Raw genomic sequence first — 20,615 nt, forward strand, 5'->3', positions numbered from 1 at the left:
GCGGATCGACCCCTACAGGGTGCCTCAGATGTGCCTGCTCGTAGTGGAAATCCTCTGCTACGAGCAGAAACACTGCTGCGATGTGAGAGGTGCCACTCATGTGCAGTGTACTCGCACACCGGCTGCTCCCTGAGCTAGACCAAGAGCAGCCGTGATGTGAGTATACTGAACATGTGCATGGCGACTCGCACATGGCAGTGTCTCTGCTCGTAGCAGCGTATTGCTGCTTCAAGCAGGCAGATCTGAGGCACCCTGTAGGGGTTCCTCAGCAGTGGATCCGGAGCGTAAAATACGCTGTGGATCTGCTCCATCTGAACATGCCTAAAACAGCTTTGGCACCATACACAGGGGTTATACCAAAATGCAAGCACCTCCCCATGTCCTTGGCAACAAATCCCCATAGAGAATGGGGTGGTGGCTGTGCATGCATGGTGCGTTTGATTTATCCCTGGTAAAAATTTTCCTATGTTGTCAGGATTCATGGGTCCAGTTTTAAGGTACAAACAAAGTCTAGAACAAACTACTGAAACAAAATGTTTGTTTTGCACGTTTTCTCCTAGTTTTTACCAATTGGTGTGTTGTCTGTTGTAACGTGTGTGTGTGTGTGTGTGTGTGTTTAGGGATTTTTTTATGGGAATGCTGCTTTATGAATCGAAGATGCATATTTTGACCCAGATTCTACTAAAAATAAGTTGTGGTGTTGCCTATTTACCTACTGTTAAATGACAATTCCCAGTGAATAGGGACAGAAGAGAATAGAAACGGAACTAAAATAAAAATCCTAGTTCTGCCTTATTTGCCAAGGAAGTAGTATAAAAGTACAGATTTTTATATTTGCTTTAGAACTATAGCCATTAAGGGGATGTCCCCCAAGAGCTCTGCAGATTTTATGGGGTTTGGGGCATATGCCCAGTTACATTGGCTTGTGGCATAAATATGGCAAAATATCCGTATCCTGAATAAAAACTTGAGAATCCTCCTAGTAATCAGGAGTCAAGGACCCTTGTGTATGCCCAATGCACCCATCAACTTCACTTTTAAGTCTTTTTTCTTCTTTTTTTTTTTTTTTTCACTTTACATCTTCAGGAAGGTGAAGAAGGAATCATCTCATATGAAGACTGTGGCATCAGACTTACTGTGTCCTATCACCTCAAAGATCTGGAAGGATCACCTGCTCCACAAGTTGGAGACAAGGTAAGTTTCTTGGAGCATTTTGCTGCACAGTTTAGTAGCGTTGTACTATGCTCCATATGTATAAGAATAATTTTGGGGGGACTTTTGATGCTACATAAAAACCTGATGGGCTGGGTTTTACAGGTGGCAACCTTTTTAAAGGGGTTATATAAAACTTCTCCCCGGTATTAATTTCCTTGCAATCTCCAGAATGGGGCTTGTCTTACCTCTGAGTTCTTTATCCCTGACCTTCTGAAACAAACTGGTCTCAGGTGTGGCAGCCCGCTCAGCCAATCACAAGCTAAGATGGGACATTGCTATGGCCTGTGAATAGCCGATTACTCCTGAAACCAGATTCTCGAAAGGTTTGTACTGGAGTGCCCTGTAAGAGCTGTTTCCTGGGGATAAGTTTTACAGAAATAGAATATCCCTTTTTAAATGGTTTTGCAGAGTGTGTAGACTATTTATTCTAAATTGGTGTCTTGTCTTGTTTTTTTTTTTTTTAGGTAGAGTTTAGCATTTGTGAAGCCAAAAGGACTGGCCAGCAAAGTGCAGTCAGCATGAAAGTTCTTGGGCGAAGTTCCAACAGTAAAAGGTTTCATGGTTATGTGGCCACGCTAAAAGATAACTTTGGGTTCATTGAAACTGCAAATCATGATAAAGAGATTTTCTTTCACTACAGGTAACCTTTACACTAAAAGCTTACATGGGTAAGAAGTCGGCTTAAACAGTTTTTTCATAATTTTTTTTTATTTTTTGCTTTAGCGAGTATTCCGGAGATGTGGATAAGCTAGACCTAGGGGATATGGTGGAATACTGCCTGTCCAAAGGAAAAGGAAACAAGGTCAGCGCTGAGAGGGTCACTAAAGCTCATCAAGGTAAGAGTAGATATGGATTTTGCTGTATTGTCATTCATAAATCTTTATAGTTTAGACAGCAGACAAACTGTTTAACCTGTTAGTGACCACCTATACATGTTACAGAAATTGGGCAATCACTGCATATGAAATGGGATAAAGGACTAGGCCTGCTCCTTATGCAGTGGGTGCCAGCTTTTTACCCCTCTTGGGGTCAGACTTTACTCTGATTTTACCAATTTAACTCCTTCCCGCAAATGGACGAATTTGTACGTCCACTGCGGGCTCCCACTGTATGATGATGATGCTGCTGCTGAGTGTGCATCATGCCCGGTGGGTTCCGGTTGCTATCTGTAACCAGGACCCACGGCTAATGCCGGACTTTGCCAATCGGGCTGATGTCCAGCATTAACCCTGTAGACGCAGCTATCAAAGTTGATTGCGGCATCTAAAAACGGTTCATTTCCATTCCCGGTTAGCTCAGTGGGCTGATCGGGACAGCCAAAGTGTAACCTGAGAGGACAGAGGGTGTCTAACCTTCCGTCCGTTCGTCTGTTCAGTGCTCCAGGCTTTGTCAGCTTTGCCAGGCTGAAGCAATGGAGTACCGATAACACTGCTCATTGCATACACTGATCAATACTAGGAGAGCAATCTAAAGATTGTATGGGATAATCCCATATGGGGACTAAAGTGTAAAAACATTATGTAAATATGCATTAACCCCTTCCCTAATAAAAGTTTAAATCACCCCCTTCCCATTTAAAAAAAAAAAGAAAAAAATTAAACTTGTTATTGCCGCGTTTGTAAATGTCCAAACTATTAAAGTATAATGTTAAACCGCATGGTCAAAGGTGCACGTATAAACAAAATTTCCAAAGTCCATAAATGCGTATTTTTGGTTACTACATATAGTAGAAAAATTAATAAAACGCGATTTTAAAAGGTGCCATCAAAATAAAAATGCACCAGATAAAAACTTCAGATCATGGCACAAAAAATGAGCCCTCATACATCCGTATATGGGAAAATAAGTTATTGGGCAGAAGTGGACAACTTTAAACATACAAATTTTGGAGCATGTAGCTAAAACCTATACAAATTGGGTATCCTTGTAACCATATGGACCTACAAAATAAAGGAGGGAGATTTATCGAAAGCTGTGCAGAGGTACAGTGGTGCAGTTGCCCATGGCAACCAATCAGATTGCTGTATTTATTTTTTACAGTTTTCTTTAGAAATGAAACAATCTTGTTGCCATGGGCAACTGCACCACTCTCTCTACACAGATTTTGATAAATCTCCCCCAAGGTGTCATTTGTACTGAAAAGTGCACTGGGTAGAATCGGAAGCCCCCAAAACTTAGAAAATGGCTTTTTTTTTTATTATAATTTTTTCACAAATATATTCTGGCTTCGCTGTAGATTTTGTGGTGAAATGACTAATGGTATTACAAAGTAAAGCTTGGTGCAAAGAAAAAAGCCCTCATATGGGTCTGTAGGTGGAAAATGTAAAGTGTTATGATATTTAGAAGGTGAGGGGGGAGTGAAAAAATGAAACTGTGACCTTACAGATGAAGTACCTGTCAGGGCTCCGATTGGCACCCTTGCAATGCATTTATTTATTTATGTTTAACTTATGTCAAAAGTGGTCAATAAAGTTTAACTGGATTTTTTTCCCTTCTTTGTACCTTGCTACCGCTAGTTAACGGATCAACTGATGAAGTTAATCCAACAGTGTACTGGGGTAAAGTAGTCCGACCCTTACGAAGTGTCGATCCAACACAGACTGAATACCAGGGTATGATAGAGCTTATAGAAGAGGGTAAGTGTTCTTTACAGCCCCCCCTTGATTAAAATGTAATGGTTTTTTGGTCTTGTATACATTTTGCATGTTAACGGTTTAATCGATGTTGCTATTGTAATGCCACAGCTTGAATACTGACTTTTCTTTTTGACCCAGACGTGGGTTTAGTAGGAAGGGGATGCAAGTCCTGCCTTATTTGAACCAACAAGAATCAGAAATTGAATAACTGTAAACCTGCCATAAAAATACATCTAGTCTAAGACGCCTGCAAAATGAGCTTTCATGTCAGTAATTCACTTTGACTTCAATTGAAAGTGTGAAAGAAGTATAACTTCCCAGTGTGTTTCTAATCAAAATCTATAAAGGTCACATACTCTGTGCCCCAAAGTACAGACTAACTGATGCTTTTGTATAAGTAGTATTCTCTTCACCCAATAGTAATGGACAAACAAAAGATAGCTGAAGAGACTCCTGAGCAAGCTGAGAAGGAGGAGGAGGATGCAGAAGAGGAAGAGGAGCAGGAGGAGGAGAAGGAGGAGGAGGAGGTGGTGGTGGAGGATGAGGAGGAGGAGGAGGAAGAAGCTGAAGCTGAAGACGGCACTGAAACCAACAAGCAAGGTCAGCTTTCTTCTTATGTCTATTATAATAGAAATGTACACTCCTATAAAGTGCTAAGTGTCCCCAAATAGATCATGGAATTCAATTTCCCATAAGTGTGGTTGTGTGTCTAGATATTTATATTATAAATGTATGTTGGGGGGGGGGGGGGGGGGGGGGGCGCGCACAAGTGCCCAAGTGTCTGTGGCCACTTGGCTGAAATATAGGATTGTTTTCTGTACCATTGGTATGGGGTTTTGTCACCTGTATATACGATGTATGAACTGCACTATAGATATGTACTTCACTTTCACATATTTGTGGGCTACTTCAGCACCTCATTGTAGCATACATGCCAGTAATAACTATTTAGTGCAATTTATCCCAGGGATTGGTGTAGTTATTTGTATGCTCGAATGCATTGTCTGTATGATTTTCACACTGTCAAATGCACCTTTCAAGCGTCTTATGGTACAATCTCTTCTAAAGTCTTTGCAGATGTGTAAGGGCTTACTGCATATTTTTAGGTATACAACATGCACTATTGTAGACTTCTTCCAAAGAGTTCAGCCCTTTTAACCCCTTCCCGCAGAATGATTTATATAAACGTCAGGTTATGCAGCTAGTTCGCACATCGCACGGGTTAACAGGCAGAATTCCTGCTGTTACCGGCAGGAGACCACTTCTGCAAAACACCCCAGGACCATCTGTGAAATGGTCCTCGTCAGTGATCACTGTTATTGGTCCCTGTTGACCAATCAGTGTCTCAGCTGACTGGGGGGGGGGTGAAAGTTCAGATCCCCCACTCTGCACACCCCTAGAAGTCTGGCCAGAGCGGGGGATGATGACCCAGAGAGCTGCAGGGGACAATGTGGCAGGGAGAGACTGGCGGAACATACCTGAGGACCGCAGCAGGGGTCGGCAGCAGGCAAGTGGAGGAGGCAGCGACATCAGAGGCAGCAGTGAAGATAGCTGTAAAGCGATCTTCACTGCTGCTTCTAGGAGTTTCAAAACTACACCTCCCATCATTCCCAGACAGCCTCTGGCTGTCCAGGCATGCTGGGCATTGTAGTTTTGCAACAGCTGGAGGCACACGGGTTGGGAAACACATGGAACAGCTGGAGGCACACTGGTTGCAAAACATTGAGAGCTTGTTAGTGTTTCCCAACCCGTGTGCCTCCAGCTGTTCCATAACTACAACCCCCAGCATGCAAGGACAGCCAAAGGGCATGCTGGAAGTTTTAGTTATATTAGCCAAACAAACACGGCAAACATTTAATCGCCGTATGTAGGTCCCGGGGGTACCAATATATAACAGAAAAATAGAGACCCACGATACTGATAATATTTCGTAAAGGTATAACAAGCTTTATTAAACAGAATAAGACATACAATTAAAATAATTAAAAATAAAAGGCAGAAGATGACCATGGGCAGGAGACAAACAGTGCTGGTGTATCTGGTATGGGTAATACAGGTATTCAGTGAGGAGCATATACACTATAATACTGAAAAAACTGCAGATTCCTAGTGTAATACAATATAAGTATAGCGTCTAGCATACATAAATATAAGATAGGAGACATCAATACAGTAGTATAAGCTAAATAGAAACCAAAACATGGAAAAGAGGAACGCCTAAGAAAACTACCTGTCATAAACCCACAAGCCAGGAACACCAAGCACCGACACCCCAACGCACGTTTCGCGTATGGGCTTCGTCAGGGGGCGTGTGAAACGGTGAACTCATTGGTTGCGGCCATAAGAGACACCTTTCACTTAGAGGACCCAGGATCTTCGGACGTGACTCCTGAAGTATCCTTTAATCGTGCTAAACCGGCACCTCCAAAGGTACAGCTCTCAAGCTGAATTTGACACCCTTCTGGAATCTGCATGGAAACATCCGGACAAGAGGTTCCCAGGAATGAAGAAGGTTCAGGTGCGTTACCCATTCGACAAGGACCTTGGCTCTAAGGTGGTTTCCCCTCCCTCGGTGGATCCACCGATTTCCCTCCTCTCTAAGGCTACTACACTGCTGCTAGCAGATGCGACTGCTTTCAAGGATTCGACGGACAAGGAGTCCGTAGCAAAGTTTGCCTCTGAAGCAGCAGGCTCTTCTCTGCTTCCCACCATCGCCTCGGCTTGGGTGTCCAAGGCCATATCGATGTGGTGCTCAAAACTCCGTCAGGGTGTCCAGGCGGGATCCCCCCCAGAGGATCTGTCTGCTTTTGGTTCTCCAATGCTCTAAAGCTGGGGACTTTCTGTGCACAGCTTCCATGCAGTCAGCCCGTTGTGCTGCCTTTGCTGTGGGTCACGTGGCGGCCCTCCAGCGTTCCATGTGGCTTAAGGCTTGGGATGCGGATACCGCTTCCAAAAGGTCTCTAGCCGAGCTTCCCTTTACTGGTGCCCGTCTTTTTGGCAAGCGCCTTGACTAGATTATCTCTGAAGTGATGCCCCCACCTGCAGATTTTTCTCGGGTGAGAGGTTGTCTTACTTTTTCGAGACATCTGGACCACACACATTCAGGACTCTTGGGTCAGGGATGTGGTGTCCAACGGTTACCGAATCTAATTTGCCTCCCTCCCTCCCGGTCTCCTTCTCTGGCGAAGCAGTTTCGAGAGGCTCTCCAGTCCCTGCTTCTCAAGGGAGTTATTGTCCCCGTTCCTCCAAGGGAATGTTTTCAGGGTTTCTATTCCAATCTTTTTGTGGTCCCCCCCCCCCAAGAAGGGCGGTTCTGTGCAGCCAATCCTGGACCTCAAGCGTCTCAACCGTCATCTTCTCATCCGCCACTTCCGAATGGAATCCCTCCGTTCGGTAGTGGCATCCATGGAACAAGGGGAATTTCTTTCTTTAGTGGACATCAAAGATGCCTACCTCCATGTTCCAATATTTCCCGGCCATCAACGGTACCTCCACTTTGTGGTTCCGGAGGGGCATTTTCAATTCGTAGCCCTCCCCTTTGGTCTGGCCACTGCTCCTCGGGTCTTTACCAAGATCCTTGCGCCAGTGATAGCCCTGTTGCGGTCGAGAGGAGTCTCAGTGATCCCTTACCTGCACGACCTTCTCATCAAGGTTCCCACCAGAGTCCAGACCCTGGAGAATTTGGATCTCACCCTCCAGACCCTGGATCGCTTCGGGTTGATGGTTAACTGGGACAAGTCTGTCCTTTCTCCCACCCAGTCTCTGATCTTCCTGGGACTTCAATTCAACACTGCCTCTGCCCGGGTTTGCCTTCCGCCAGAAAAACGGCTGACTCTCTCCTGTCAGGAGCCCGCTCCTTTCGGGCTTGGGTCGGATGGTAGTGGCCATCGAGGCCGTACCCTTTGCCCAGTTTCATTACCGCCCCCTTCAACTGGCGATTCTCTCTCGATGGGACAGATCTACTGTCTCTTGATCGCAAGATTGCTCTCCCTCGTCGGATCCTTCAGTCTTTTGCTCTGGTGGCTCCGCCCCCCCCCCCCCTTCTTCAGGGGCGTTCATTTCTTCCCTTCCATTGGCAGGTGGTTACAACGGATGCCAGTCTGTCGGGCTGGGGCGGTGTGTTCAGGGACTGGACGGTTCAAGGCCTCTGGTCTCCCCGGGAAGCCCTTCTTCCAATAAACATCTTGGAACTGAGGGTGATTCTTCTTTGCCTTCTTCATTGGGAGTCCCTGCTTCAGTCCCGCCCTGTCCGCGTCCAGTCGGACAACGCCAAATTGTCAAGGCGGCACTCGCAGCTCGGCAGCCATGGCCGAGGTGACTAAGATTCTCATCTGGGCAGAATAAAGGTTCCAGCCATTTCGGCAATTCACATTCCGGGTGTGCTCAACTGGGAAGTGGACTTCCAGAGGTCTTCGTGCAGATCTGTGACCTCTGGGGCATTCCAGACGTGGACCTCTTCGCGTCTCGGCACAATTGGAAGATCCTTCCATTTGTGGCGAAGTCCTGGGACCCCCTGGCGCTAGCTGTGGATGCCCTAGTGATTCCTTGGGCGGGGTTTTCTCTACCCTATCTTTGCCCTCCCGCTCCTTCCCAGGGTTCTGAGGAAGCTCAAAGCGGAGGACGTTCCCGCCATATTGATAGCTCCGGATTGGCCCCGAAGGTTGTGGTACGCCGACGTGGTCAGGCTCCTGGACGACACTCCACTGCGCCTTCCACTTCGTTCGGACCTGCTGTCTCAGGGTCCTCTTTGCCATCCCAATTTACAGTCGCTGCATTTGATGGCGTGGCGGTTGAGACCACGGTTTTGAGAGCCAGTGGTTTCTCTTCCCAAGTCATTCGCACCATGCTCAGGTCTCGTAAGCCCTCCTCGGCAAAAATTTACCACCATACCTGGCGGTCTTATTTTCGTTGGTGTGAAGCTCAGGTCTTGTCTGTTTTTCTATTCCCAGTCTTCTCTTTCTTGCAGTCGGGATTGGAGCTGGGGTTGTCTCTAAGTTCCCTTAAGGGTCAGGTTTCGGCCCTTTCTATTCTTTTCCAGTGTCCTCTGGCTTCTAATTCTCATGTCCGGACCTTCCTTCAAGGAGTGGCGCATGCTGCCCCTCCTTATCGGTCACCTTCTCCCCCTTGGACCCCCAAAACCAGATTCAAGTTCCAAGGTGAACCTTTTGAACCCCTTAGGGAGGTGTCCCTGCGCCTCCTTTCTTGGAAAGTGGCGTTTCTTGTTGCCATCACCTCCATTCGGAGAGTGTCTGAATTGGCAGCTCTCTCCTGCCGTTCTCCGCTTCTGGTGCTTCACCAGGACAAGGTTGTCTTCCGGCCAGATCCTTCCTTTTTGCCTAAGGTTGTTTCGGCTTTTCATCTCAATGAGGACATTGTTCTTCCGTCCTTCTGTCCCGCTCCTTCTCATCCTAAGGAGCATTTACTTCCCAAACTGGATGTGGTTCGGGCTGTTAGGTGTTACCTCTCTATCACTTCTTCGTTTCGTCAGTGTGATTCCTTTTTCATCCTTGCGTAAGGTCGTCGCAAGGGACAACCTGCTTCCAAGGCCACCATTTCTCGGTGGATCTGGTCTTCCATTTCGAAAGTCTATCGCTGTTGGGGGGGCAGATTTGCAAGGCGGCTACTTGGTCGTCTTTGCACACTTTCTCGCGGTTATACCGGGTTCATACCTTTGCATCGGCTGATGCTAGTCTGGGCCGTAAAGTGCTGTAGGCGGCAGTGGAACAGCAGTCTGCCTGACCATCTGCCAACCCAAGGGACGGCTTTGGTACGTCCCATGGTCTGTGTCCCCCAATGGAGCCGATAGAGAAGATTTTTTTTTTTTTTTTTAACACTTACCGCAAAATCTCTTTCTCGAAGGATCCATTGGGGGACACAACTCCCGCCCTTTTGGGTTCCTCTTTGGTTCTCTGTCCGAGGGTGTGTTCAGTTATATTTTTTTCTTCTGGTTCTCAGACAGTTCGTGTTTTTTTTTTTTTTTTTTTTTTTTTTTTTCCTTGACCTGTCGGTCTTCTCCTATTGCTCTGGTACTAAAACTGATTAGCACAGGGCCTGGAGGCGGGTAAATCCTGCTGGGAGGAGCCGACTTTTTGCTGTTGCCATAGTGTCATACCTCCTAGAGACAGCAGCATACACCCATGGTCTGTGTCCCCCAATGGATCCTTCGAGAGAGATTTTACGGTAAGTGTTAAAAAAAATCTTTTTTTTCACAAAAATGCTGGTATTATCCCAAATTTTTCATTTTCACAAGGGGTAATAGAAGAAATGGTGGTCATTTTTGGGGGGCTTTTTTTCCTGAGTAAGGAAATGCCCCATATGTGAATGTAAAGTGCTTTGCTGGTGCTCTACAGGGCTCAGAAGAGAAGGAGTGCCATTGGGCTTTTGGAGCGAGAATTTGGCTGGAATTGAAGGCAGTGTTTGTTTACAAAGCCCTCATGGTGCCAAAACGGTGGACACACGTGTGGGGGTACACTGTTCTGGTAGCATGGGGGTCCACTGTGCTGGTAGCATGGGGGCTTTGTAAACGCACATGGCCGCAGACTTCCATTCCAAACAAATTCTCTCTCCAAAAGCTCAATAGCGCTCCTTCTGTTCTGAGCATTGTACAGGGTGGGCCATTTATATGAATACACCTTAATAAAATGGGAATGGTTGGTGATATTAACTTCCTGTTTGTGGCACATTTAGTATATGTGAGGGGGGGAACTTTTCTAGATGGGGGGGGGGGGTGGCCATTTTGAATCCAACTTTTTTTTTTTTTTTTTTTTTCAACCACCACTTTTGGTCTAACACTAACTCACATTGGATAGATCCCCTCAAGACTGTTGGAACACAAAAATTGATGGTATGGTGTGGTATATGGGGTACAAAGATAGTGGGGCCCTTCATCAGTGGAAACCTCAAGGCCATTAGATATGCGATATTGCTACATGATGATGTGTTTCTCCAATTACCCCTTGTAAAAAATGTAAAATTTGGGGGAAACTAGCATTTTAGTGAAAAAAAATAAAAAATTAATTTACACATCCAACTTCAACGAAAAGTCGTCAAACACCTGTGGGGTGTTAAGGCTCACTGTACCCCTTGTTCCTGTACTCCTTGGGGGGTGTAGTTTCCAAAATAGTATGCCATGTGTTTTTTTTTTGTTTTGTTTTTTTGCTGTTCTGGCACCATAGGGGCTTCCTAAATGTGACATGCCCCTCAAAAACCATTTCAGAAACACTCTTCCCATTGTCGCTCCTTCCCTTCTGAGCCCTCTAGTGCACCCGCCGAAAACTTGACATACACATATGAGGCATTTCCTTACGAGAGAGGGTTGCAAATTTTAGGGTGATTTCTCTCCTTTTACCCCTTGTAAAAATTCAAAAACTGGGTCTACAAGAACATACCAGTGTAAAAAATGAAGATTTTGAATTTTCTCCTTCACTCTGCTGCTATTCCTGTGAAACACCTAAAGGGTTAACACTCTTCCTAAATGTAATTTTGAATACTTTGAGGGGTGCAGTTTTTATAATGGGGTCATTTGTGGGGTATTTCTAATAAGACCCCTCAAATCCACTTCAAAACTGAACTGATCCCTGAAAAATTCTGATTTAGAAAATTTTGTGGAAAATTGCTGAACTTTGAAGCCCTCTGTCTTCCAGAAGTAAAAACATGTCAACTTTATGATGGAAATATAAAGTAGACATACTGTATATGTGAATCCATATATAATTTATTTGGGATGTCCATTTTCCTTTTATAAGCAGAGTTTCAAAGTAAAAAAAAAAATAAAAAAGCAAAATGTTAAAAAAAAATTTTTCCATAAAATTTCGGAATTTTTCACAAAAATTATGCAAGTATCAACGAAAATTTCACTAACAAAGTAGAATACGTCACGAAAAAACAATCTCTGAATCAGAATGAAAGGTAAAAGCATTCCAGAGTTATTAATGCTTAAAGTGAGTGGTCAGATGTGCAAAAAATACTCTGGTCCTTAAGGTCAAAATGGGCTTGGTACTTAACCTCTTAAGGACGTAGGGCGTACCTGTACACCCTGGTCCCGGTGTTTAAAATGGGGTCTTACCATGACCCCGCATCACACTGGGTCGGTCCTGGCTGCTATTCATAGCCGGGACCCTGGGGTAACAGCGTGCGGCACGGATCGATGTGCCGCGCGCTATTAACCCTTCAGACGCGGCGATCAAAGTTGACTGCCACGTCTGAAAGTGAAAGTAAACGCATCCCGATCAGCTAGGATGCGAGCGGAGACCCCCTTACCTTGCTCCATCGTGTTTGATCTGGGTTTTATTGCTCCAAACCAGAGCTACAGGCTTGAGCAATCGAGTCCCTATCTTGCTGATCCATGCAAAGCTATGGCTTTGCAGGGATCAGCATAAGAGATCAGTGTGTGCAGTCTTATAGCCCCAAATGGGAGCTATAGCACTGCAAAAAAAAGTTAAAGGTCATTTAACCCCTTCCCTAATAAAAGTTTGAATCACCCCCCTTTTCCCATATGTGGTATCGCCGCGTGCGGAAATGTCCGAACTATAAAAATATATTGTTAATTAAACCGCACGGTCAATGGCGTACGTGCAAAAAAAATCAAACGTCCAAGATGGCTTATTTTTGGTCACTTTTTATATCATGAAAAAATTCATAAAAAGGATCAAAAAGTCTGATCAATACAAAAATGGTACCGATAAAAACTTCAGAACACGGCGCAAAAAGAGTCCTCATACCAGCCCGTACGCGGGGAAAATAAGTTATAGGGGTTAGAAAATTAGAATTTTTAACATATGCATTTTCCTGCATGTAGTTATGATTTTTTTCAGAAGTACGACAATATACAACCTATATAAGTAGTAGGGATTGACCGATATCGTCTTTTTAGGGCCCATACTGATAATCTGTGGAGGTTAGGGCCGATGGCCGATAACTTATACCGATATTCCGGTATAAATTATCGACTATTCATCCCCCCGCGACACCGCTGCAGATCATGGATTTAAAGCGGGCACTTTAATCAATGAACTGCAGAGGCTTTTGCGGTGCCATAGGCCGCCGCCACCCGCTTCTCTCCCCCTGCCTGTCCGGGGGTCCTCCTGAGTCCGATCACCTCACCGCTCCGTGCCAACCACCGCACTACGTCGCACCGCCCGGCCCCATTGCCTTCCCCCATCCCCGGTTTTATAATTACTTGTTCCCGGGGCCCACTCTACAGCTGGCTCTGGCGTCCTCCTGAGCTGTCACTGTGCGCACTGACGGTGACGTCGCGTCACTCGTCATTGCGCACAGCGTAATGCAGGACGCAGCAGGAGCCAGAAGTAGCATGGACCCTGGCCCCTGGGAACAGGTAATTATAAAACCGGGGATGGGGGGAGGCAATGGGGCCGGTGGGGGGGCGGGGCATTATCGGATTATTGGCAAGGTAATTGCCGATACAGATAATGCCCAAAATCGTGATTATCAGCCAAACCGATAATCGGTCGATCACTAATAAGTAGGGTATCATTTTAACCGTATGGACCTACAGAATAAAGATAAGGTGTTTTTAACGGAAAATGCATAGAAACGGAAGCCCCCAGAAGTTACAAGATTACATTTTTTTTTCATCAATTTTGTCGCACAAATTTTTTTTCCGCTTCGCCGTGGATTTTTGGTTAAAATGACTGTCACTGCAAAGTAGAATTGGTGGCGCAAAAAATAAGCCATAATGTGGAATTTTATGTGCAAAATTTAAAGCGTTAGCTGTCCTAACCGTTTCAAGCCCATTATATTTAACTGTAATGTTTAATTCTCAACTTCTCCTGTGCTTGCTGTCTGCTAAAATTGACTATTTCAATGTGACCTGTATACTTTCAGGTAGCATGAAAGGACGCCTTATTCCCTTTGGCATCGTGGGAATGGTAAATAAAGCTGATTGTCTGCAGAAAGGAGAAACCGTCAAGTTCCAGTTGTGTGTTCTAAGTCAGAATGGGCAGACCATGGCCTGCAACATTGAGGCCCTCCGTAGGGGTACAGTCGAGTGTGTGAAAGACCAGGTTAATATTATCTTTTTGTTTTCACCAATTTTCAAAAGCTTATCAGTTATTGTGTTTTTTGTATCTTTGACTGCAAAGAGCTGCTGTTAAATTAGACGAGAACTTTTCACTTTGATTCATGCCAAGGCTACATATTTTTTGTAGGTAGTGATGTCTTTCCAAAACTATGCTGTAAATATACAATGTGTGGTGTGTGGGAAACTGTCTAGGTTGCCCAGTGCAACCACAAAGTGCCGTTTTCATTTTACCAGAACAACTTAAAGTGTAACTACAGTGTTGTTGCTCGCTTTAGCTCTTTAGTTGCTGTAAGAAACATATAAATGTGCCGACCTAAAGTCAGGATAACTACCGTATTTTTCGCTGTATAAGACTCACTTTTTCTTCCCCAAAACTGGGGGGGAAAGTTGGTGCGTCTTATACGGCCATCAACGGCCGGGACCCGTGGCTAATACAGGACATCACCGATCGCAGTGATGCCCTGCATTAACCCTTCAGACGCGGCGATCAAAGCTGACCGCCTCATCTGAAGCGAAAGTGACACTAACCCGGCTGCTCAGTCGGGCTGTTCGGGACCACCACGGTGAAATCGCGGCGTCCCGAACAGCTTATAGGACACAGGGAGGGACCTTACCGGCCTCCTCGGTGTCTGCTCCGGGCTGGGATCCCCTGCATGGCCGGCACTCTCCTTCGACGTAATCACGTCGTCGTGCACGCCGTCCCATCATCCAATAGGAGCGGCGTGCGTAGCGACGTGATGATGGCGACGGAGAGCGTGAATCCCGGGGAAGAAGACGTCCGGAGCGTCAGGGACACAACGGAGATGCAGCGACAGCGATGGAGCGACATCCAGGGCAGCGGTGACTGGTCTGGAGCGGCGGGGACACGTGAGTATTATCTCCTATACCAGTGGTCTTCAACCTGCAGACCTCCAGATGTTGCAAAACTACAACTCCCAGCATACCCAGACAGCAAACGGCTGTCCGGGCATGCTGGGAGTTGTAGTTTTGCAACATCTGGAGGTCCGCAGGTTGAAGATCACTGTTGGGTTCAGAATCTTTTATATATATATTTTTTTTTTTTCGCTCGATTTTGCACCTTTAAAATTGGGTGCATCTTATATGCCGGTGCGTCCTATAGGGCGAAAAATATGGTACTCAATTTGTATAGTTTTCCTTTCTTTATACATTTTTTTTTTTAACTGCCATTCTCGGACCCCTATAAACCTTTCTTTCCGTATATGGGTCTGTATTAGGGAAGATATTTAACCTAATGAAAATTGCAGATTAGCTTGCCTTTCTCCCTATAATTGGTTTAACCATTATTTTTTAAATACAGGAATCTAGCTTAAACATACTACTTAAAACCTATATTTTTCCCCTCAGTTTGGATTCATTAACTATGAAATTGGTGACAGCAAGAAACTCTTCTTCCATGTGAAAGAAATACAAGATGGAGTTGAGCTGCAGGCTGGGGATGAAGTGGAATTCTCTGTTATTTTAAATCAGCGAACTGGGAAGTGCAGTGGCTGCAATGTTACACTAATAAGGTGAACTGCTTCTGTCGATTATGATTTCTTATTGGTGTAAGGCTCATTAACGTGACTGAAGGGAGTAATCCTGGCAGTTTTCCATGAATTTATATACAAACGTCAAAGATTACTTCTTTGCCAATACTGTTTAAATCCAGGCATCTTCACTATAAAAATATGTAAAAGTTGGCTTTAATTGTTTTGTGGGAGGTATGGGACTTATGTCCACTAGCTCAGTGTTTCTCAAGCGCAGTCCTCAAATACCCCCCCCCAACAGGTCATGTTTTCTGGATTTCGTTTAGTCTTTCACAGGTGATATAATTGTAATAATTCTTGATTCACTGATCATATAAATATGATCAGTGATTCAAGAATCATTAGTTATATCACCTGTGAAAGACCAAGGAAATCTTGAAACATAACCTGTTGGGGGGACTTGAGGACTGCGCTTGAGAAACACTGAGCTAGATGAAATATGTAGGTCATGAAAACAGTTTGAACTTGTTCTCCAAATTTCTGTCTATTTGGATTTCTTTATAAATCAATGAGATCCATATCTAGTGCAGAATTTGGAGACCCTGTTAGATCTATTGTAAGTTATGTTGCCACCAATAAAATGTAAATTGTAAAATATAAACAACTGACATTTTTTCCTATGCTCTATTGCAGTAAAGGCCCTGAATTAGTAGCAGCTCCTCGCCCGGATAGATTAGTGAGTCGATTGAAGAGTATAACCTTAGATGATGCCAGTGCACCTCGTCTTATGGTCGTACGTCAGCCCAGAGGCCCAGATAACACAAAGGCAAGTTCTGTCCAACTCCTCCCCCCCCTCCTGTGTTTCTCTTTTTAAATGAAGATCTAAGGTAGACTTGTACTGCTATGACAGGGTTTTTATGACTTTATGGATTGTTGCAGAACTTTTTTTATGCACTCTGTTGAATTTCTCAATGCTTAACTTTTACATTTAGGTGCAGCAAATGTTGCTCACATTGGAGACAAGGTAGCTTGGCTGATTTATTTAAAAATCGGACCCCTATAAACAGCCTTTGAAAAGCCAGGTACTTTCTGGTTTGTGCAGGGAGCTGAGAGCTGCAGAAAACTACAGATCATAAGCCCTTGCACTTGTTTCCTGTGTAAGCTACCTTTTGGAGAGCCAAGCAGGTCACATGGTTAGAGAAGCAGTGAATATAGATGAGGATGGTGTGTGCGCGCCCTAGACAATCATGCACTAAAGTGCTCTTGAGTGTTCGGTGTAGTTGACATGTCACCTTGCAATGTCAAAGTGTAGAGGAGTCGTGATAAAAACTAGACTTTCTGCCTGGGGAACATGATACTCAGCAAAGATTGCACTTACATTACAAAGGAAATTACTTTAACATGGGCAACAAATATAAATGTAATTTAATTTGGCTGGAGTTCTACTTTTAAGCTGCCCATATACATAGGACTTCAATTAGAGGTCCATTCATATGCATAGTGTCAAAAACAAGCCAGAATGAACTGGTAGATCAATGCCTGGCTTTTAAGGGAACAAAGACAGAAAATATCAAAACCTGTGTAGAGTGGTGCAGTTGCCAATAACAAAGATTTCTTTTTTTCCAGAGGCCTTTTTAAAATGGGAAGAAGCAGTCTGGTTTCAATGGGCAACTGCGCCACTCATCCTCTACACAAGGTTTTGATCTCTCCCAGTGAGCTTGCCCACACTTGCAATTGACTGGCTTAGCATATACAATCCCCTTCTGATCTTTAAAGTGCAACTGTCATAAAGTTTGGGGCATATAAACGAACTATAGTCTGTGTATTGTGTGTAGACTAGTAATCCAGCATTACTTTTACCTTCTTTATTCCAGCAGTAATCACCACAAAAAAAGTTATACTTTGCAGTGACTGACAGTCAGATAGGCGTGGCCAGGGGTTTGCTATGCCCTGCCGCCATGCCTATCCCCTATCCCTCAGCGCTGGGACTGCTGTGTGATTGACACACAGGTCCCAGCAAATGCGCCCCTTCTAATCTTTGTGTGCGCTGACAGACAGGAATTTACACAGCAAGCGTTGGCGCCCCCGGCCAGCACACGTTCCTACTGTCTGACATTGGTACAATCCTAGAGGCAGGGAGCGAGCTATCTAGCATTGCACAAGCACATGGAGATGTCAAACAGCGGGATCGGGCACTTGGTGGGGAAGTGATAACAGTGCCCGTTCATCTCCTCTTCTGTGTACCTGCATTCACTAGAGGCAGAGAGCTCGCTTGCTCCCGGTCTCTAGCAACCGGCGGTGATATCAGACAGCAGGAGCGAGCGCTGGACGCGGAAGCCAGCACTTGCTGTGTAAAGTGCTGTGTCGGCGCACACAAAGATTAGAAGGGGCGCATGTGCTGGGACTGGTGTGTCAATCACACAGCACTGAGGTAAAAGGGATAGGCATGGTGGCAGCAAGGCATAGCGAACCCTGGCCATGCCTATCCAACTGACTGCAAACAAAAGGGTTTTTGTAGACAAGTAATCCAGCATTACTTTTATCATCTCTTTCCAGCTGTAATCGCCACAAAAAACAGACTATGCTTAGCTTTAGAGATGAGCGAATTTACAGTGATTTGATTCGTCACAAACTTCTCGGCAGTTGCTGACTTTAGCCTGCATAAAGGAGTTCAGCTTTCAGGTGCTCCGGTGGGCTGGAGACTCTCTCCTAGGACTGTAGCCACCTTTTCCAGCCCACCGGAGCACCTGAAAGCTGAACTAATTTATGCAGGCTAAAGGCAGCAACAACCGAGCAGAGAAGTTCCTGATGAATCGAATTACTGTAAACTTGCTCATCTCTAGTTAGCTTATATGCCCCAAACTTCATGACAGTTGAGCTTTAAGCTGCAGTCTGCCATCTAAGCAGATCACACCTTCAACAGACATAAGCCTGACAACCACTGCAGACAATTGTGTGTACTTGCACACTATGGTCAGCCAAATGGCCGAATTCAGCCAATTTGGCTGACCTATATCTGTGTTTCACCATACTTACCTACTGTAGATTTTAAAGTTCTGTACACTGGAATATTTACAAAAATTTTTTTTTGCCTTCACAGGGATTTGGCATAGAGCGAAAGATCCGTCAAGCAGGTGTCATCGACTAATTCACACTTTTGTTTTGTTTTTCTTTGTCTTTTTTTTTTTCCCCATTCGGTAAAGCACATTACCTAATCAAGTATGATCAAGCAACATCTCTTTGCAACCCATAAATAAAATCTTATTCTGTAACAGTTACATTGGTTTTAAAACTTTCCATCTTGCATAGGGTCAGGGTTATCCTGAACAAATTATTTTTAAATTATGCATATTTGCAAGTGAGGAGTTACTTTGGAGCCTTAGTATTCTCTTTTCCTTAAGAAGCTTAATTTGAGTTTTGCATCTTAAAGCAGCAATTTTTTCCTCTGTCCTTATTTTCATGTCAAGTGTGGTACTCTGTGACTTTAAAACACTTTAAAACTCTGCACTTGATACTGTGTAGTATATATTCTACCTCTGAAAGTTGCAAACTTGATTTTTTATTTTCCCCAATCTATGAGGACACGTAGTAACGGTGGAATATATTCTATTCAGCCACTCATTTTCTTCGACAGCCAAAATGTTAGCCTTTTTTTGTTTTTTGTTTTCTATATCGAATTTGAATATTTTATTAATTTCAAATGTATGAACAGAAGCTGTTAGATCCAAGAAGCATTTTATTTTGTTTTTGTGTAAGCAAGTGACTTTGAAATGCAGATATCCACAAAGGTGACATGTGCCATCAGTGTGAAGTTTAAAAATATTTGATAACGCACAGTTTTTTTGTTTTGTTTGTTGCTGCTAAGACAAAGCAGCTTTGAAATAGTAGAAATTTAAAGGAAGAAAATGTGCCTGAACTGCGTGGTTTTCTATTTTTTTTTTTCTTCATTTTCTTGTGTTCCTTAAAGTTTACAGGAACTAATAATCATACTGTTAATCTTAGCTGCATTGCTGTATGCATCAAGGTAAATAAACACTTGATACCTTTTTTACCAGCCACTACCTGAAGCAGACTGCTCTCTCAACTATGGGTAGTCATATATATTTTTCTTTCTTTGCCTTTTTTTTTTCTCACCTATTGTTAGGAAGTAATTTATTTCCCAAGTGTTTTAAACCAGATCAAGAACCTTTTTTTCTCCTTCTGGGTTAATGGAAGCCATTGGCGTTCCCAATTCCCCGTTTTGTTTTTCCTTCTTTCCTGTTCTGATTTCTAGGAACTTCTGTTGATACTTATCTTACATTTGTAAAAACAAAACTTGGCTCTGATATTTTTTTTTTTTTTTTTTTTCTGTTTAATGGCAAAAAATGAAAAATAGAATAAAGTTTTACCAATTTAATTTCGAAATCTTGTCTTCTCTAGAATGGTAACCACTTATTAGCAAAAGCCAGAATAACAGACTGCTGACGAAGGGCTCATGCGACTTTCATGACCCAATATAAAATACTTTTAGGAGAAGATTATGGTATCTAAACATTGCAATGTTACTTTTTCACTCATTTATTATGGAACAAAATGAGACACACAGCCTCCCATTTTGAATATCTAGATTCCATAACTGTGCCAGCAGCAAACTAAGATACTGGCATCATATGCAAAAGTAGGGCTTATATGGCTCTTATTAAGCACCATGTGCTGAAATCCCATAGTATAGAGAATTTTCTGCCTAATCGCCTATTGAGCTGGGAGCTGACAAAGTTGAATAGTTATGAAAATGAACACTAAATTTCATCTAGTATGACCTCCATGTTGGAAAGAGCAGTCCAGTGTGCATCTTGCACAATGTATGCAATCCTTGAACAGTAGTTTGAGGGTGCATATTATTGAGAGAGTTGTACATTTGGAATCCCCGATCCTGTTGCAACTGGCAACATTGAGATGCATTGACAATTTGGAGAGTACTCTCCTGCTCACTGAGTAAGTACTCTCTGGGGCAGAGGTGGGGGAGGATAGTGAGACGGAGGTGCAGGACAGTCAGGCAGCTATCTGGGTTGCAGTTAGAAAATGGGGTAGAGGGAAAAGTCAGGGAGGCTAGTCCTGAACTGGCACACCCCAACAAGATTGCCCGGTTGGCAGATGAGGGGGATTCCTTTTCAGAGCTAGCAGGACTCTGCCTCTGACCGCCAGGGGGGTGTCTGCTCCAGTAAGGAGGGAGGGTGGAGTGCAGGGCAGGCCAGACAG

At 44.2% G+C, this 20,615-nt stretch overlaps 1 protein-coding gene across 3 annotated transcripts in view; it reads left to right on the forward strand.

Moving 5' to 3' along the window:
* Positions 1–19,767, forward strand: part of CSDE1 (cold shock domain containing E1) — a 74,006-nt gene extending 54,239 nt beyond the window's left edge. For all 3 annotated transcript variants that reach the window (XM_056558371.1, XM_056558374.1, XM_056558372.1), the window contains 9 exons: positions 1,087–1,194; positions 1,680–1,855; positions 1,939–2,051; positions 3,732–3,851; positions 4,272–4,451; positions 13,695–13,873; positions 15,256–15,419; positions 16,071–16,203; positions 18,478–19,767. In XM_056558371.1, coding sequence (XP_056414346.1) covers positions 1,087–1,194; positions 1,680–1,855; positions 1,939–2,051; positions 3,732–3,851; positions 4,272–4,451; positions 13,695–13,873; positions 15,256–15,419; positions 16,071–16,203; positions 18,478–18,525 — 1,221 coding nt within the window. In that variant the 3' untranslated portion in view covers positions 18,526–19,767. The remainder of the gene's footprint in view (positions 1–1,086; positions 1,195–1,679; positions 1,856–1,938; positions 2,052–3,731; positions 3,852–4,271; positions 4,452–13,694; positions 13,874–15,255; positions 15,420–16,070; positions 16,204–18,477) is intronic.
* Positions 19,768–20,615: the final 848 nt, after the last annotated feature.

The sequence above is a fragment of the Hyla sarda genome, chromosome 2, assembly GCF_029499605.1.
Source record: "Hyla sarda isolate aHylSar1 chromosome 2, aHylSar1.hap1, whole genome shotgun sequence".
In the NCBI taxonomy this organism is placed as follows: domain Eukaryota; kingdom Metazoa; phylum Chordata; class Amphibia; order Anura; family Hylidae; genus Hyla; species Hyla sarda.